The sequence below is a fragment of the Manis pentadactyla genome, chromosome 3 (assembly GCF_030020395.1).
Source record: "Manis pentadactyla isolate mManPen7 chromosome 3, mManPen7.hap1, whole genome shotgun sequence".
Taxonomy (NCBI): Eukaryota; Metazoa; Chordata; class Mammalia; order Pholidota; family Manidae; genus Manis; species Manis pentadactyla.
This window is the reverse complement of record NC_080021.1, coordinates 103,912,969-103,931,391: the sequence shown is the minus strand read 5'-3', so window position 1 is coordinate 103,931,391 and position 18,423 is coordinate 103,912,969. Positions and strand designations below refer to the sequence as shown.

The window sequence follows — 18,423 nt, the reverse complement described above, 5'->3', positions numbered from 1 at the left end:
TGACTGTGGACCTCATTTATTCTTCTTTTTCCAGTTTCAATAATTGTTAATTTAGACTGTTCATTTGGGATTGTTCTTCCTTCTTTAAATAGGCCTGGACTGCTAAATACTTTCCTCTTGGAACTGCCTTCACTGCCTCCTACAGAAGTTGGGGCTTTGTGCTCTTGTTTTAATTTGTCTCCATATATTTTTTGACCTCTGGTTTAATTTTGTCATTGATCCATTGATTATTTAGGAGCATGTTGTTAAGCCTCCATGTGTTTGTGTGCCTTTTTGGTTTTCTTTGTACAATTTATTTCTAGCTTATACCTTTGTGATCTGAGAAGTTGTTTGGTAGAATTTCAATGTTTTTAAATTTACTGAGGCTCTTTTTGTGGCTAGTATGTGGTCTGTTCTGGAAAATGTTCCATGTGCACTTGAGAAGAATGTGTATCTTGCTGCTTTTGGGTGTAGAGTTCTATAGCTGTCTTTTAGGTCCATCTGTTGTAATGTGTTGTCCAGTGCCTCTGTCTCCTTTCTTGTTTTCTGTCTTGTTGATCTCCACTTTGGAGTGAATGGTGTGTTGAAGTCTCCCAAAATGAATGCATTGCAGTCTTTTTCCCCCTTTAATTCTGTTATTATTTGTTTCACATATGTCGGTCCTCCTGTGTTGGGTGCATATATATTTATAATGGTTATATCTTCTTGTTCGATTGACCCCTTTATCATTATGTAATGTCATTCTTTGTCTCTTGTTACTTTGTTTTGAAGTCTATTTTGTCTGATTCAAGTACTGAAAAACCTGCTTTTGTCTCCCTATTGTTTGCATGAAATATCTTTTTCCATCCCTTCACTTTTAGTTTGTGCATGTCTTTGGGTTTGAGGTGAGTCTCTTGTAGGCAGAATATAGATGGGTCTTGCTTTTTTATCCATTCTGTAACTCTTTGTCTTTTGATTGGTGCATTCAGTCCATTTACTTTTAGGGTGATTATTGATAGATATGTACTTATTGCCATTCCAGGCTTTAGATTCATAGTTACCAAAGTTTCAAGGGCAGCTTCTTTACTATCTAGCATCTACCTTAACTCACTTACTACGCTATTATAAACACAGTCTGATGTTTCTTTTTTCTCTCCCTTCTTTTTCTTCATCCTCCATTCTTTATATGTTAGGTGTCATATTCTGAACTCTGTGTATCCCTTGACTGAGTTTGTGGGTAGCTGATTTAATTTTGCATTTGTTTAGTATTTAGTTGGTCTACTTCCTTTGCTGTGGTTTTATTTTCTCTGGTGACAGCTTTTTAGTCTTAGGCACACTTCCATCTAGAGCAGTCCCTTTAAAATACACTGTAGAGATGGTTTGCGGGAGGTAAATTCCCTTAATTTTTACTTATCTGGGAATTGTTTAATCCCTCCTTCAAATTTAAATGATAATCTTGCTGGGTAGAGTATTCTTGGCTTGAGGCCCTTCTGTTTCATTGCATTGAATATATCATGCCACTTCCTCCTGGCCTGTAAGGTTTCTGATGATAAGTCTGATGATAACCTGCTGGGTTTTCCTTTGTAGGTGATCTTTTTTCTCTCTCTGGCTGCTTTTAATACTCTGACCTTGTCTTTGATTTTTGCCATTTTAATTATTATATGTCTTGTTGTTGTCCTCCTTGGGTCCCTTGTATTGGCAGATCTGTGGACTTCTGTGGCACTTTGACATTTTTTATCTCTATAATGTACATGTCCCTGCATGCTTACTTACATGTAGAAGTTAAGTAATGATCCCCCCACCCAAAATATATGGTCCCACTATTTAAAAAAAAATACTTACAATTTCACATAATTGTGATCATACCATACATTCCAGGATTCCTTTGAGAGCAGTATTTTTTCATTTTCTTTTTTCTGTTTCTTTCTCCCTGTTCTCCTTCCCCAACTCACACATTATGCTCCTATAATAAAGGAACCCTTTATTATAAAACATGTTGTCTTTTATGTTTTTTGCAGAGATGCATATGTGGACTTACACGCACATGCACACACAGAGATTTTTGTCATTTTTCTATAAATAGGCTCATAATATGAACATTTATATACCTTACTTTTGTCCTCCAGAACCTTAGCTGGAATCCCTGCACAGCAACTGGAATAGCCATAGTTCAGTCTTTTCAAAGGATGTGTAATATTTCATGCATGTAGCCCAGTAATTTGTATAACCATTTCCCTGTTAGATTTTCACTTTGCTTCAACTTATTGGTACTATGACAAATGTTGCAGTAAACATCTTTGAAAATGTCCTTGTATACTAGGCTTATGGCATAAGTCCTCAGGGAGGGTTGAGTTGAAAGATATTTTGAGTTTTGATAAACTAATTTCTTGAAAGCCCTAACAGCTGATATTTCCTTCAATGATTTGTGAGAATAGACTTTTTCTGACATTCTGTCCAGCAGTGTTATTCTTCTCTTTAACCTTTGCTAATGTGTCTGAAGTAAAATGGTATTTTACTGTTTTCTTAGTTTATATTTCTGCATCTGCTAGCAAGCTCAGGTGCCTTCCCATGCTGTCGGCTTTTTGGATTTGCTCACCTTGGACATCCTGTTTATATATTTTGCCCATTTTTCTTTCAGTTTGTATTTTTGTAGTCATTTGTTGGCACTCTTGTGTGTTAGAAATACCAACCTGTTACTTGTCATCTGTGCTGTAAATACAGTTTGCCAGATCTATCATGTGTCCTTTGACCGTGCTGTCATGTTAAGGTTTTCATCTATTTTTTATGAGGCAGGATTGTCTGCCTTTCTTAAGACTTCTGAATTTTGGTTAAGACATTTGTACCCATAGATGGTTCATTAAATCCTTGGGATTCTCCTTCAAGAGTTTTGTTAATTCTTTTATTTACATTTATCTTTAAAGAATCAGAAATTCATTTTTATATGTGGTGACTACAATGATCAGTTAACAAAAATATAGAGCGTATCTGCTATTCACTTAGCATTGTGTCTCTAAGCTAAAATGGAACCAATCAAGCTTCTTAACATCTCCAAACACCTACCACATGCAGACAACCAGTAACAAGGCAGAAGAGCATTAAAACTTAAGTAATGATCCCCCCATCCCAAAACATGTGGTCTCAGTATTTTAAAAAAATTCACAAGTACAGTTTTTATTGTGTATAGTATAGTAAGGTTTTATATTTCTGTGTTAGGGCTGCTGCAAAAAATTTCTGCAGACTGGGTGGCTTACAAAGAAGAAATTTATTTCCTCACAGTTCTGAGATTAGAAGTTCAGGATGGTGTTGGCAAGGTTGTTTCCTTCTGAGGCCTCTCCTTGGCCTGTAGGCAGCTGTCTAGCCATCTTCACCTCATGTCTTTACATGGTCTGCCTTCCGTGTGAGTCTGTATCCTAATCTGTTCTTATAAGGACACCAGTCATACTGGATTAGGGCCACCCTAATGACCTCACTTTAAAGTCCCTTTCTCAAAATACAGTCACATTCCCAGGTCTTGGGAATGAGGATTTCAACATATGAATTTTGAGGGGAAACAATTCAAACTTACAAAGACATCTTCAAGAGTAAGTCTGTAAGTACAGTTGGTGTTCTTGTAAGAGGGAACTCACTGACAAGTCAACCAAAGCTCATGGAAGGGGTGGCACGGGAGACAAGCATTGAAGGATGCTTAAGATTTCAGTGAAGCTATGCAAAGCTTTTCTATGAGAAGATGAGAATAAGAAAAGTTATAGCTATAAACAAGGTGTGTTAGGGTTCCAAAAAAGTAACAAGAAGATAAGTCATTTTGTGGGGGAATGGGAACTAAAATTGGAATTGCTAAGACCTTAACTAATCTGGATCTAGGAGAAGTTTGGGCTTATTGAAGAACAAAAGAAGAAGTATCTTAAGTTTTGTTTTTGTTGGTGTTATCATTAATCTACAATTACATGAATAACATTATGTTTACTAGGCTCCCCCCTTCACGAAGTCCCCCCCACAAACCCCATTACAGTCACTGTCCACCAGCATAGTAAGATGCTGTAGAATCACTACTTGTCTTCTCTGTGTTGCATAGCCCTCCCCATGCCCCCCCCACATTATACATGCTAATCGTAAGGCCCCCTTTCTTTTTCCCTGCCCTTATCCCTCCCTTCCCACCCATGCTCCCCAGTCCCTTTCCCTTTGGTAACTGTTAGTCCATTCTTGGGTTCTGTGATTCTGCTGCTGTTTTGTTTCTTCAGTTTTCCTTTGTTCTTATACTCCACAGATGAGTGAAATCATTTGGTACTTGTCTTTCTCTGCCCGGCTTATTTCACTAGCATAATACCCTCTAGCTCCATCCATGTTGTTGCAAATGGTAGGATTTGTTTTCTTCTTATGGCTGAATAATATTCCATTGTGTATATGTACCACATCTTCTTTATCCATTCATCTACCAAAATGGATCGAAGACCTGAATGTAAGTCATGAAACCATAAACCTCTTAGAAAAAAACATAGGCAAAAATCTCTTGGATATAAACATGAGTGATTTCTTCATGAACATATCTCCCTGGGCAAGGAAAACAAAAGCAAAAATGAACAAGTGGGACTATATCAAGCTGAAAAGCTTCTATACAGCAAAGAACACCATTAATAGAACAAAAAGGTACCCTACAGTATGGGAGAATATATTCATAAATGACAGATCTGATAAAGGATTGACATCCAAAATATATAAAGAGCTCACATGCCTCAACAAACAAAAAGCAAATAATCCAATTAAATAATGGGCAGAAGAGCTGAACAAACAGTTCTCCAAAGAAGAAATTCAGATGGCCAACAGACACATGAAAAGATGCTCCACATCGCTAGTCATCAGAGAAATGCAAATTAAAACCACAATGAGATATCACCTCACACCAGTAAGGATTGCTACCATCCAAAAGACAAACAACAACAAATGTTGGCGAGGTTGTTGAGAAAGGGGAACCCTCCTACACTGCTGGTGGAAATGTAAATTAGTTCAACCATTGTGGAAAGCAGTGTGGAGGTTCTTCAAAAAGCTCAAAATAGAAATACTATTTGACCCAGGAATTCCACTTCTAGGTATTTACCCTAAGAATCCAGCAGCCCAGTTTGAAAAAGACAGATGCACCCCTATGTTTATCGCAGCACTATTTACAATAGCCAAGAAATGGAAGCAACCTAAGTGTCCAATAGGAGATGAATGTATCTTAAGTTTTTGAAAAATGAAATTGCATAATAAAGTGGTATTCCCAGAAGGAAAACCTGATTTTCATCAGTGGGATCAAGTGTAGAGACCAGATGAAGACTCTGCCCCCACTAGTAATAAGCAGTTTAGTCTCAGGATCTAAATGGGCCCAGATATTTGGATTCTTCTGTCTACTACTGTGGAGAAGAAAGGAGACAGAGCCCAACCTCAGAGATTGGTTGGAAAAGTGCCTTCACTCTTCCTGTCTATCACAAATCTCAGTTAACATAGTCTCATCAACAAAGATCTCATTTTCCCTTGTTTCATGCATAAAAGGGTGGTAATGTGTGACTGAGTGGTTTTCTCTGATTAGCACTGTTCCATGCATGCCGCCTCAATGAAGTACTCCCCAACTAGCTGACCTGTCTTTGTCATCCAGCAATTTCTCATAGAATTTGAAAGGAATGAGATGGATAATGTTAGAATATGAATGCTATAAGTGATAAGTATGTTCACCTAGTAGGCTGGACATGGGCCTAGAAAGTTAGATATTGTAAGTCTCTGCTGCTTGAAACTGCCAATTATGGTTGTTTACATATAGTAAGTATTAAATATTCATTGACTTGTTTCTACTTGAATTGATTTGATTAGTATTGTTTGGAGAAATTCGGTTTCTCTGTGTATTTCTACATCTAAGGATTAGGAATCATTACTCCTTTTATTATATGTAATAGTGATCTGTTCCTGCCCTTAACATCCTGCTAAGAGATGCATGCCCAGATACCTGTTGAGTGGAAGTCATCCTTCAATAAGTATCCATACTCCACACCCACCTGATCTCGATATATCTATCGAGCAGACATTCCTGCACAAATGCTGTTGAAAGATGGGGTGGTGAAGAATCATGAAAAACAGGAATGGTTCATGGCAGGCCTTTTAGCTCTGTAAATACAAAGCTACTTGGAATGAGCACTAACCACCAGGCATGCAGATCATCACAAGGTCTCACGATATTGCTACTGCTTTGGTAACTTGGCTATATTGACAAAGCAGGAAAAGATGACCAACATTATTCTTTCTTGGTCAAAGTTTTTGAAGACACAGCTGAGAATTCTAATAGTTGAAGTTCTAAATCTTGGTGAAAGAGTAGATTGGACTTTTAAAAGAATCAAGCTACACATGAGCATTCTCCTTGTTTGGGAACAGCATAGGGGGTGGTATTAATGTGAACACCATGCAGTGCTTGGATGGGTGGGTGACTGTGTAAGGCCAGTGCTGAGGGAGGGAAGGGGACAGCAAGATTCTATGAGCTTTAGACTCCTTTTTAAATGTTGTATAGTGGCTCTGACCCCTCTCCCAATCCATCCTCTGAACTGCTGTACCTCTGCTGCATTACCAGACTGTGCATTTCTTTTCTTACTCTTCTTTCCTTTCCCTTAGCGTTCGAAGTCCTAGACCACCCGACAAAGGGAAGGAAGCATGTGGTCAGGAATATAAGGGTTGGTGGGAGGGACAAAGGTATTTCCTCTTGCACTTTAGCTCCAATTGTATGTGTGTAATTTCCTATTCCCCCAAAAGGAGAACACTGCTTGATAATAGTCTTTGTAATTGAACATTTGTTTATGATCACCTTTCTTGCAGGTATTTCTAATGGAGAAGAGCCAAAAATATTAAGACCCCCAAGAAGGCCCCAGAAACCCAAAACATTAAACAGCCCTGAAGACTCCACATACTATTATCTGCTACATGTAAGTGGCTCACTCTTATCAGATGGGCCCCATCGCGTGCAGTAATGCCCCTCTTCCTCCAGGTCTGAGTCTCCCCCATAGTCCTGTAAACCCACATCAGCCCCGCCATTCTCTCTGCTGGTCCATTAATCTGAGACGATATGCAAGTATCAACCCTGAAAAAGAAATGCATGAAAGCAGGGCTCTCCAGAGAGGGGCTATAATGTAAAGGGGCGAGCTATGATGAAATTAGAAGACATGGAAGGAGGGACAGATGGAGCCTTTTACTGAGTGCTCTCAAATCCCAGGCCTAGAGTGAGGCACGTTCACATACGTTGTGATGTCTAGTCCTGGAAACAGCCCTTAAGGTGGATTCCCATCTCATGGATCAGGACTCTGGGCACAGATAAGGTTGTCCTCCACTGCCAGGGTTGACTGTCCTGAGGCCTTCCGACTGCTCAGCTCCTGCCCACTAGGCAGTGTGAGAGCTCCTGGGCATCGCCCCTGCCAGCCCACCCTTCCTCTACTGCTCCTGTCCTCCATGCATGCCACCATCATCCCTCAATTACCTAAACCAAGGACTTGGGAGCCATCCTGATCTTGCCCTCTCCCTCTTACCTGACATCTGACTAGTCATTCCATACTGTGGCTCCCACTGGCAAAGGCCCCTCCAGTTCATGTCCCTTCTCTCACCTCACAGCACTGACTCTCCTTAAGACCATCACATTCCTCCTTGAGAACAGTGCAGGCCCCACATCACTGCTTCCAGTCAGCCTCTCCAGCTCATGCCAGAAACCCTGTAAGACAGAAATGTGATTGTGTTTCTCCCCTGATGGATCCTTTAGCTAAATCCCAGCCCTCCCGAGGCCGTCCTCACTGGGGCCAGGAAGCCCGTCAGTCTCACCTCCCAGTTCCCATGCTACCTGCCATGGTTAGCTGCTCCCGAGTCCTCCCTGCCTGCCAGCCTTTCCCTTTGCAGGACTGACTCACTCTTCCACGTCCCTCTGCCAGAGTGAGAAAGCAGCGATTCTTCATGCCCAGATGGCACCCAGAGAACGTTTTCAATCTGCTGGGATGAAGCTTCCCACTTGACTTCCAAGCCAACCAGTCTCCTAGTCCTCTCCCTTCTCCCTAGAGAGAAGGCTCCTCTCCACCACGGTGCTGCCTAGCGCCCCATCTCAGACTGCCTCTTCTCATTACCTCTGGGTAATCTCATGACCCCAATTGCTGCTGATTCTGAATCTTTATCTGTGGCTCACATCTCTTTCTAATAATGACTCAGGGCCAACAGTTTCCTCAGAAACTGAGTAATGGAGCACATTCATATCAAAGGCCCCTTCGAGTTTTATTATTTTCTTTAGTAACTTCCCTGATGCACCGCATTGGTAGTTTGGGCCACCCCGAGGCCTTTTTTCCCCTGGGTTTGGTTACCTTCTTCGTTCTTGGGAAGACCTCTCCATGAATAAAATGGTAGGTATATTTCCAAAAGGAATGACTGAGGAACAGAGTCTTCAAAGTTCTCTGAGCTGAGACCTCTGTTCTCTCAAAGGAAGGCGTCCTCAAGAAATATGTTGAAGTCATCTTTTTTTAAATTGCTCATGCATGTTTCTGAATAAGTACAAGGGTCCCTACCCTGTGAGGCATACAAGGTTCAGTGACTCAGGATTTACTTCAGGGAGAATGAGCTTGCTGCTCAAGTTTTCTCAGTGTAAAATTATCCCACCAATGTTTGCCTTAAGAATGTAAGGTTAAATCCATCTAGGAAAAATGACTGAAATAATTTTTAGTGAGTTATTTTTCCCTCCTCTTTCTCTCTTCTGTACTCTAGTTCTGTAAGAAACTGCCTTGGGACATTTGCTTCTTTATTTTCACTCCAAAATTCAAATTGATAATCTGTAATTTCAAAACTATAATTGAAAACATTCTTTGTCTCTGTGATAAATGTCCTTAGTATAAAGCCCCAGGTGTTAGAATTTGTATTAAACTCTCTCCCATGAGTACAGTGTGCTTCCCTCTTCACGGTGAACATGCAATTTCATGCTTTTCTTGTTGACCTTGCTGCTAGGAAACTAAGAGAGAAACGTAGGGCTCCATCTTCACACACTTCTGCCCTCTTAGTTCCTTACTTACAACTCCTATTTTACTATCTTGATTGTATAATTGCTTCTATTATAAACCATCTTAAATAATTTTTGCAAAGATATATTACTGAATTACACTTCATTAGAATATTCTAACACAGGCAGGAGTGAAACAAGCCTGGGCAGCATTTCCTCTTCTAAGAATTCCTGTAACTGAGAACCAGCTTCTGTACACCATCTCCCAGAGGAGATGCTGGTCCAGAATAAAAGGGGGTCCTCATCAGCTTGAGAACTCAGGGGCAGAATGTTATTTGATTCTTGGTTGTACACAGGGGATCTCTTGTCACTCAACACAGTGCTATCATGTAAGTGTAACTTTGGATTATAGAAATTGTTACCAGCAAAGAGACATTTTTCAGATAATGGGTCTAGGAGGCAGGACCTCTGTCATATTAAATCGACCACAACAGCCACAGCAGACCCACCCTGGTCCCAGGGATCACTGACTAGATGGCCAGGGTCATTGTACCTATAGTGGTATTGTACTTATTTTGTAAGCATGTCCTAGCTTATGGCACTGGGTCAAGAATGTGAAGTAATAGGAAATGGGAAGGAGGATGGAATGTAACTGGTGTCATGCCCCCAACATTGTTGTTTCCTGTATGGTCCCCTTCCAGACTTGATGCACTTATGCTCATTTCTACCTCATCCACTCACTAAAATACCAACCAGTAAGAGTAAGAGAGGCCAAGAACTATTAGACTCATCCAACATTTTAGTATATTACAAGCAAAAAATCATGAGAAACAAATGATTTAGTGTATCTAAAAATACTGGAGAAAACCCTCAATATTTACAAACCACAGTTCATTGCCATTTTTATTACCTTGCACTTCTATGGTGCCACCAACTTGAAATCTGCATTAGGGTTTTAACAGTTATATTATCTTTGGCTTGTTCAAGGTGGGTGTGTTATTTGTTTTCTCAGCCTATGAAGACATATATGTTCTTGCAAAATGTAAACATATGAGCTCAAATATATTGAGTCAGCACATAGCGGAACACATTACTAATGTTACAATATGAAAGATAATATTGCTGTATATGAAAAGTAGAATGAAGTACCATTTGTTGGTGTTCAAATTAAAGTATTGCTTAAAATATATCTAATTACATCTATACTTAAATATCCCAGTTTGTGCCTTGATGAAGTTCTCAACTACAAAAATATCTTATAAATGAACATATATATAATCTACGCTTCTACTTTTGTGCCATAAACGATTAGTGAAGTCATATTTCCTTTCTTTTGTGGACTGCAGCACCTACCCTCACTAGTCACTCATCTGCTTTCCCAGCAGACAAGGAAGATACATAGCAAGACATCAAAGCAGCCCCATTAACCTGCCTGAATCACAAGTGCTTTGGTGGTAGAGAGATGAGTTTTCATTCTGGTATTTGTTCCCCCATTTGTAGGTAGATGGACCTTATGTAATCTTGTGTATACTGAGCACTGTTTAAAAAACTCTTTTTTCATATGTAATTGCAAAGATTAATTGCCTTCCATGCCTGGTGAAAATGATCCCAAGTTCAAAATTAGTTAAATTTGAGTAAATGATATTTCTTTAGATTTAAAAAATATGGTATCCACTTATTTCTAAATTAGTTTTATAAGAACAAATTTACTTATGTATTCTAAAACTATAGTAATATATCAATTATATTAAGATCATAATGTTTTACAGATTTTTAAAATTCTATTCCCTTTAGAAGTCAATCCAAGAAGAAAAAAGACGACCAAGGAAAGATAGGTAATTACTATTTTTAGATTTCAGTAAATCATCTTATTTAACCAAAATATATGTCCATATGGTTAAATTATGATTGAAAATCACCTATTTTATGTGAATAGTTTTGGGAAGTAGTGTGCTTTCAATATATTTATAAATGTGTGATTTATATGTAATTTATAAGATCTTGCCTTTTGGGAATTTGTTGAGCTAACACAGTGCAAGACATACAGTATGAACACAAATATGGTAGTTTTTGGATGAATTGTACTGTCCCAGGACAGAATCTGCTTTTCCTGGTCTATCGATAAATGGTTTTGACTGGGGCAATAAGGGTTTTGATTTTCTTTTTAATTTATGGTATATATTGTTTTTGCACATTTCAAGGCTTCTCCTATTTCTATTAACATGTATGTGTGACTCTTGCATTACACTAAATAGTTTAAAAGAACAAAATAAGTATCCTGTAAGTTTACATGAGTAGAAAATTAGATTGACACTGTGGTGTGTTTATGTGTTCATTTACAGTCAGGGAAAATTACTAGATTTGGAAGATTTTTATTACAAGGATTTTTTGCCCAGTCATTCCAGACCAAAGGAACATAACGCATGTTTAAAAGAACGAAGACAACAGAGAGAACTTCAAAATCAATGTTTTAAGGCTGGTGAAAGGTAATAAATTATACGCTAATGTACAGCATTTTCAATTTTATACTCACAATTCTGTTTCTAAAGCACTTTCATATTGTGAATGGATTGATGGCAAAGCATTCTTAAGATTGCCTCTTAAAACTGATATGCTGTTTAAAAGTAAAATCATAAGTATTATAGTAGGGAAGTCAGACATCTAAGCACAATCCCAGTTTATACCTGTTTCCTTGGTGTGTGTAATTATTAATAAGCACCCCCTTTTATTTATTTTATTAAAATATCATTGATATACAATCTTATAAAGGTTTCACATTAACAACATTGTAGTTTCAACATTCAGCCGTATTATCAAGTCCTCACCACCCCCCACATTGCAGTCACTGTCTATCAGTGTAGTAAGATGCTATAGAGTCATTACTTGTCTTCTCTGTGTTGTACTAATAAGCACCCCCATACCTCAGTTTCCTTGAAACCAATATAAGATTGTATACCAACTATACTTCAATTAAAGATAATACCTCAGTTTGGATAAAAAATCATGTCATATTAATTATAAATAAATCATATCTAGAAAATCTGTGTTTTAAGTATAAGCAATGTAATTTTAATCCCTTGTGGGTTTCTCAATTATGCTGTGTAATTTCTCAGAATCAGTGGGTGATCTCAGACCAAAAACTATTTTGGAAAAAGTTTCATATAGAAATATTTATTTTGGATTTGATTTCTCACTTTGCCACTGACTGTGTGACATTTAGTAAAATAAACCATTTGTAGCTTGCTTATTACTACTTTAGGAATTTTTTTCCTTTCTCCAAAAATTCTTTGTGAAGTTTTGAAATTGAGGGCACATAATATGATGGAAACATGGCTTATGAAAAATGGAAGCAATGAAAAGCTGTGTTTCCAAAACCCTAAGCAAACATCCTGTCAGCCTTGGACACTCACCGTCTCTTTTACAGGGTGACACGGTACTTAAGAGGAGAGGTTTTAGAGTCAGTTTTAGATTGGGATCCCTATTCTGCCACTTAATAGTTCAGTGACCTTGCTCATGTTGCTAGACCACTGTTAGCTTCTGTTTTCACATGTGCAAAAGTATTTCCTAATAACTGCCTCACCATGTTGTCATAGAGATTAAATGAAATGATGTAACTGAAGCACTTAACTCCAGATGTGGTCTAGGGGAGGCATTCCTAAATAGTGGCTGTTATCATCTTGATTTACTTTTTCAGAATCTACCTATGATTTCTAGCCCTTGTCTCCAAAAGAAGATGTGTCCTCCCATCTTGGGATCAAGAACTATAACTTGTTGGAGCTTAGAGATGTTCTAGTCTAAGCACTGAGCTCTATACAGAAGAATAAAAAGGCACATGTTGAGTTAGTGAACTGAAAGGCAAGGTGTTTCACTCCTTTCTCAACTTGCTTTTCACTGACTTAACCTGCTTCTCATTTTAACAACCTGTTCTGCCTCCTGCCCAGTATATTCTCCCGCTTCCCCCACCAGCAGACACTTATCTGCTGTAAAGCATTCTATTGCTGAAATACTGCCTGGTGTCTATGGATATGTAGTTAGCATTCACTAGAAAAGAATGCTAGAAGCTAGTATTAACTGAATGCTGACTTTGTGCTAGGCACTATGCTGTTACCTGATTTCATCCTCACAGCAGTGAGGCAATTTCTATTATTGCCCTGTTTTATAGATGAGAAGGCAAAGTCTACAAAGGTTAATGACTGCAAAGAGTCAGGTAGATAAGTGTTGGAGCCAGAACTTAAACATAGGCCTTTTTGAGTTTAGAGTCCATGGCCTTCACTATGCCTCTGCATGCCCTCCTTGCGCAAAGCCCATGCTAGGTGCTTGAGGGAGGGGTGGATACAGCAACACGGGAGGTGGGACCTTAGGTCAAAGGTGCTGGGCTCTGGAGAGAATGCATACTGAGCTAACAAAGCTAAACAAGGGAATCTAACAGGGTTTTTCTAAACTAAGGAAGATTAAAGAGACAACAACTGAAATGCAGTAGGTAAACCTTGAGAGGATACTGGGTTTAAAATAGAAAGCAAAAACAAAACAGGAAAACAGCTCCAAAGGACATTTTGGGACAATTACAGAAAGTTGAGGCCAAACTGTATGTTGGAAGGTGTTATTTCAGAAAGAGAATATGTATCTTATTATCTATATTAAAGTATTATATAATAAATAAATGTATTCTATATTTTATACACTTATAAACAAATATAATGTATTATGTTAATAATATATCACATATATTTTACATACACACACACACCCCAAGTACTGATGTCATCCCAGAAGGTGTGAGTAGACCTGGGAATCAGGGACAATAGCAATGATGAGTTGAGTATGTTACAGATTTTAAATGAATGGAGGAGGAAGGCAGGTAGTCGGTGACTAGAGAATGCCATTAGAGGCAGCAGGAGAACTGATGTCTTGTCTCCTCCTAAGGTGGGCCTTGGTGGGGGGGGTCTCTGGGGAGCAATAATGAGAGAAATGTGGGGTATTTAAGGCATAGCCAGGTTTTAATTATGGCAAGGAGATATAGGGAGGAAGGAAGGGGGGAAATGGAACAAGGGTGCCTGAGTTAAGGATAGGAGAATCATGAAAGGAGCATCAGCACAAGAGGCCAAGGGATGCAGTGGGAAAGTGTGAGGAGTGAGTGCTTGTAGACTGAGGTTTGATCCTCATTCCACTCCTCACTGTCTGTATCAAGTAGAATCTTTCTGTTTCCTCATCTGTAGATTGAGGAAAGAAGAATCTAAGGCCTGGACATGCTGTCCTTCAAATTAGAGTTAATGTGTCTGATGTACCCAGCAGATGGTTGATAATCAGCAGAAATAAGCTGAACAGGTATGAGAATCAAGTCAGTTACTAACAGAGAACACTGATCTGCCCCATAGATACCCATGGTGATGCTACACCAACACTTCCCCTGCCAAGTAACCACTGAGCTCAAGATGCCCTGAAAGACCTTCCCAAAGGGTTCTTTTATTTTTTTAATTCCCTATTCAGTAAAGGCATATTCATCTGCAGGCAAAATTCTAGTTCTCTCCTTCCATCATTGTTCCTACTCATTTGGATATACCTTCAACAACGTAGCCCTTTCTTCTCCCTTATATTCAAGTAGCAAGCCCCACTTTCCAACCCAATCCATAATCCATACCTGAACTCATAGAGCTGAACTTCTCAGCATTGGGGGGGGGGGGTCCTAGTCCTTTGCTTTATCAACACACACTTATCATGAACTTAAATGTCTTTAACCTGTTTACTTAAAATTCCTAACTGAAATTCCTAGTCCTAGGTTAGGATTTATATATCAACTGCCTATTAAATATCTCCTCTATATCTAATACATATCTTGAACTTAGCTTAACTGAAACCAAAAATCTGCATTTCCCTCTCCCCCAAAATATACTCCTCCTGTAGCTTCCCCCTTCCTTTAATGGCAACTTCATCCTTTAAGTTGTTTCAGCCCAAATCTTTGGAGACGTTCTTGATTCCTTTCTTTTACAACCCACATCCAGTCTATCAGCAAACTTTCAGTTCTGTCTGCCAGATATGATCAAAATCTGACCAACTTTTTCTGCCTCTACAAGCCCAGCCCAAACCACGATCATCACTCTTGCTTGGACTTGTGCAGTATCCTTCATTCCACTTTGGCAGCCAGATCCTTTCGTGAGTCATTCCTCCTCTCAGATCTCTTCCAAATCCACCTTGATCTAAGTAAAATTCAGGTCTTTGTATGGTCTCAAACCACTAAATCATCTGCTACGTATCCCTCTTCCCTTGCTCTTCTCCCCCTTGCTTACTCCATTCAGGCCACGATGGCCTTGCTGTGCCTCAAACTAAGTATACACACTGTAGTCTTGGGACCTTTACACTGGTTGACTCATCATTCTAGAATGAAGGCTCCTCTCAGAGATCTGGCTGGCTCACTCTTCCCCATCCTTCAGGTCTCTCCTCACATGTCACCTTATCAGAGAGGCCTTTCCTGAGACTGCATGGACACACACCAACCCCTACTCTCCATTCGTCTGTCCTGTAAGCCTGCCTTACTTCCCTGTATAGCATCTCCCACCACCTGGTGTATGAAAGTTGTTGGGGGTCTTCACTCAGGCTAGACTATAAACTCCATCAGAACGGAGCCTCTTGGTCACTGCACTGGGGGTTGATCCAGTAAGTAGGTGGTCCATGAACAGAGGAATAAATCTATGTAGCTGCACTTGCCCCACTTCCCAGGCTAACTGCAGAATCTAAAGGTAAATGTAAAGGTAGGGCTTATGAAAAGTGGCCCAACATTGAAACGTTGAAAAAGTGGACAGGGCCTACAGCTCCTGTGCTGTTCAGGGAGTGCTTGTTTAGATGGGGGTAGGAAGGTGTTTAAAGAAACATTTGAGCAGTTTTAAAATGTAAAATGATGGCTGTCTATTTATGCACCTTGACTTTTCCTGTTTGACCAGAATGTTAAAAATTAAGGTATTAAAATAAATATTTGTTTATTGCTTGTGAGTTATCTCAAGCCAAACGAAGCTGACCTTTTCTGAACTGCACGTTCTGACGCTTTCCTTAGCTGTTGTCCACACACACAGCCACTGGGTTCCACCAGTCCTGCTCCTCACCAAGAGGTGTTTTGAAAACCTGCTGAGAAAATGATGGCAGATACGTTTGGCACTATCCTGACGTCTGAATATGCAGTTCTTAAATGCCCGCAGTAGGTGGGAGGTGTGGAGAGGAGGACCCACCTAAATCGGGGTGGGCGGGGACGCGGTGCGCGGGGTGGCGCCGCTGACGCTCGGGCCCGGATCTCGCTCGCAGATGCTGGGCAGCGGCAAACCCAGAGGAAGAGGAGGACGAAGCGCCCGCAGCCAACCCCTACGACTACCGGAGGCTCCTGCGCAAAACCTCCCAGCGCCGGCGCCTGGTCCAGCAGCTGTAGCCCCTCTGCCTAGCGGCCACCGCCGTCCTAATGTGCCAGAAACCGCGGGGCTTGCAGGGGCCTAAGCGGGGGACCGCAGGAGCCCGCACCTCCAGGCGCTGAAGCCGCGGCTCTGACCTCGGCCGGGGCTGCGGCTGCGCCCGCCCCGCCAGTGCCCAGGCCAGCCTTCGGTGCTCCTGATGGGGCCGCCAAGTTGGGCCATCCCTGTCTCTGCCTCCCCACCCCCCGTGTATCTCTTTGTTCACTTGTTTTTTTCGGCTCTTGTGAGCCTGACTACGCCTGAGTTCTCGCAGACTCCTCCTGTCTCATTTTGGATGACTTTAAAGAAATGTCTTCTTTCTTGGAGACAGCTCTCCCAGGCCGCGGGACACCTGCGACTGTATTGCGTCTGCAAGAACCTCCTCTCCCGGGTGGAGGAGAAGAATGGAGGCAGGGGAGCTTTGAAGATGAAATTCACCTCAACCTCGCTCTTTCCCTTTCCTTGCTTTATTAAGATGATTAAATAAAGTGCCTTGGAAAGTCCATGGCCTTCGGGGCTCGTCTGCCACAGTCCCTTTTGGAGTCAGGTCCCTGGCTGACCGGTGCCCGGGAGTGTAAGGTGCCTTCTGTTTCCATCAGCGATCAACCCCCGACCCCCAGCCATCCCAAACAAACATACCATCTGAGTTAAAACCCCGAACTTGAGACACAAACGTGGCCTCCCCACAAATCTCTAAATCACCCCCATCCTCACCCCCACCCCCACCCCGACAGGCTTCTCAACCAATGTGGCTCCCCTTGGCTCCGCCTATAAAAATTCTGTCGGGTTTTTAAGGTTCTCCTCGTCTGCAGATTTGGGGCAATCTCTGCTGCTCGGATTTTGGTGTATTTTAGATAGAGGGGAGGGCAGTGGTGGGTAGAGGTTTGCATTCCACGGTTGATTGCATCTTATTTAACACCCGGGTTGAGCTCCTCAATGAAACTAACACCCTCCCTGTCTACGCGGTCTGGAAAGGGTGAGGAAGGGTGACGCGACAGTTTTGTGGACGACTGACTTGAAAGACGGTCAGACTGGGGCCGGCTTGTCCCTTCTGCTGCCGTCCCCTAGCTCCTGTACTCGCTGCCGCGAACCTGGAGACTCTGGGGAAATATTCGAGGAGAGAGTGAGGGCACGTTGAGCTACACGCCCTCCAAATGTGAGGTTGGTTCTTTCTTACCCACATCAGCGCCACAAGGTCCCCAGAGGTGACTGTACAGCCCCTTCATTTCACAAGTAAGACCCGCATGAAGGGAAACCTTCCACTGTGGCAGGGGTCAGCTCGGAGTCCGAGCACGCTCTAGGCCCTGCTCTTTCCCTGGGATGCGGGCTGGGCCCAGCACCCGCACCGACGAAACCTGCACCTCGGGGAACACTGTACTAGGGGGGTAAGGGAGGAATAGCTGTAACCCCAGGTTCGCCGGTCCCTTCCCCCCCAACCACCCATCCACCCAGCACCCGGAGGCCCTTGCGCGGGGAGTGAGGTTGGGGGGCGGAGGGGGGGTAACCCAGCCTGCTTCCCCACCAGGCCTCACCTTAAAACCAGTTCCTGAGTGGCCCCTGCAGACCGGAGCCTCTTCCATGGCAGGACAGGGAGGCAGGAGGCTCGCTCCCGTAACTCCCCCTCGCCCCCACCTTTTTAAAGTGGGACTGGAAAAGAAAATGACAAACTGCTTCGTGAAAAGATGCAATATTTTTATTTTCCTTTTTTCTTTTGCGTTTCTTTGTCTTTTTCCTCCTTTTTCTTTCTTTGCACCTTCTTGCTCTGTCCTTCAATATTTAAGCCCTTACTAGGCAGACATAACGAAAAACTTACACTCTCTTTGACGGGACTGCAAGGCGACTTCATTTCTGGGTAAACTAGTAACTAGAATTAGGTCAACCCAGGAAACCTACCGGGCTGTCGACGCCTGGAGCTGACGCCTGGAGCAGGGGTCTCTCTCCGTTTGTAGAGAAAAGCCTTCGAAAGCCTTCCCCAGCTCTGGCCCTCCTCCCTTCCCATTGGGTGGCTGCCTCCTTTGTGAACTAATGACTGTAATTATTACCTCCCTAAGCTCTTTTGTT

At 41.6% G+C, this 18,423-nt stretch overlaps 1 protein-coding gene across 9 annotated transcripts in view; it reads left to right on the top strand.

Annotated features, from left to right (window-relative positions):
- MYO3A (myosin IIIA) overlaps positions 1-16,885 on the top strand; it is a 244,873-nt gene extending 227,988 nt beyond the window's left edge. For 4 of the 9 annotated variants that reach the window (XM_057498237.1, XM_036902580.2, XM_036902585.2 and 1 more), the window contains 4 exons: positions 6,790-6,896; positions 10,727-10,767; positions 11,275-11,418; positions 16,223-16,882. In XM_057498237.1, coding sequence (XP_057354220.1) covers positions 6,790-6,896; positions 10,727-10,767; positions 11,275-11,418; positions 16,223-16,343 — 413 coding nt within the window. In that variant the 3' untranslated portion in view covers positions 16,344-16,882. Of the gene's footprint in view, positions 1-6,789; positions 6,897-7,854; positions 8,082-10,726; positions 10,768-11,274; positions 11,419-16,222 lie in introns of those variants that run through there. The other 5 variants (XR_008996366.1, XM_057498238.1, XR_008996367.1 and 2 more) reach the window with 5 other exon arrangements.
- The last annotated feature ends 1,538 nt before the right edge of the window (positions 16,886-18,423 follow it).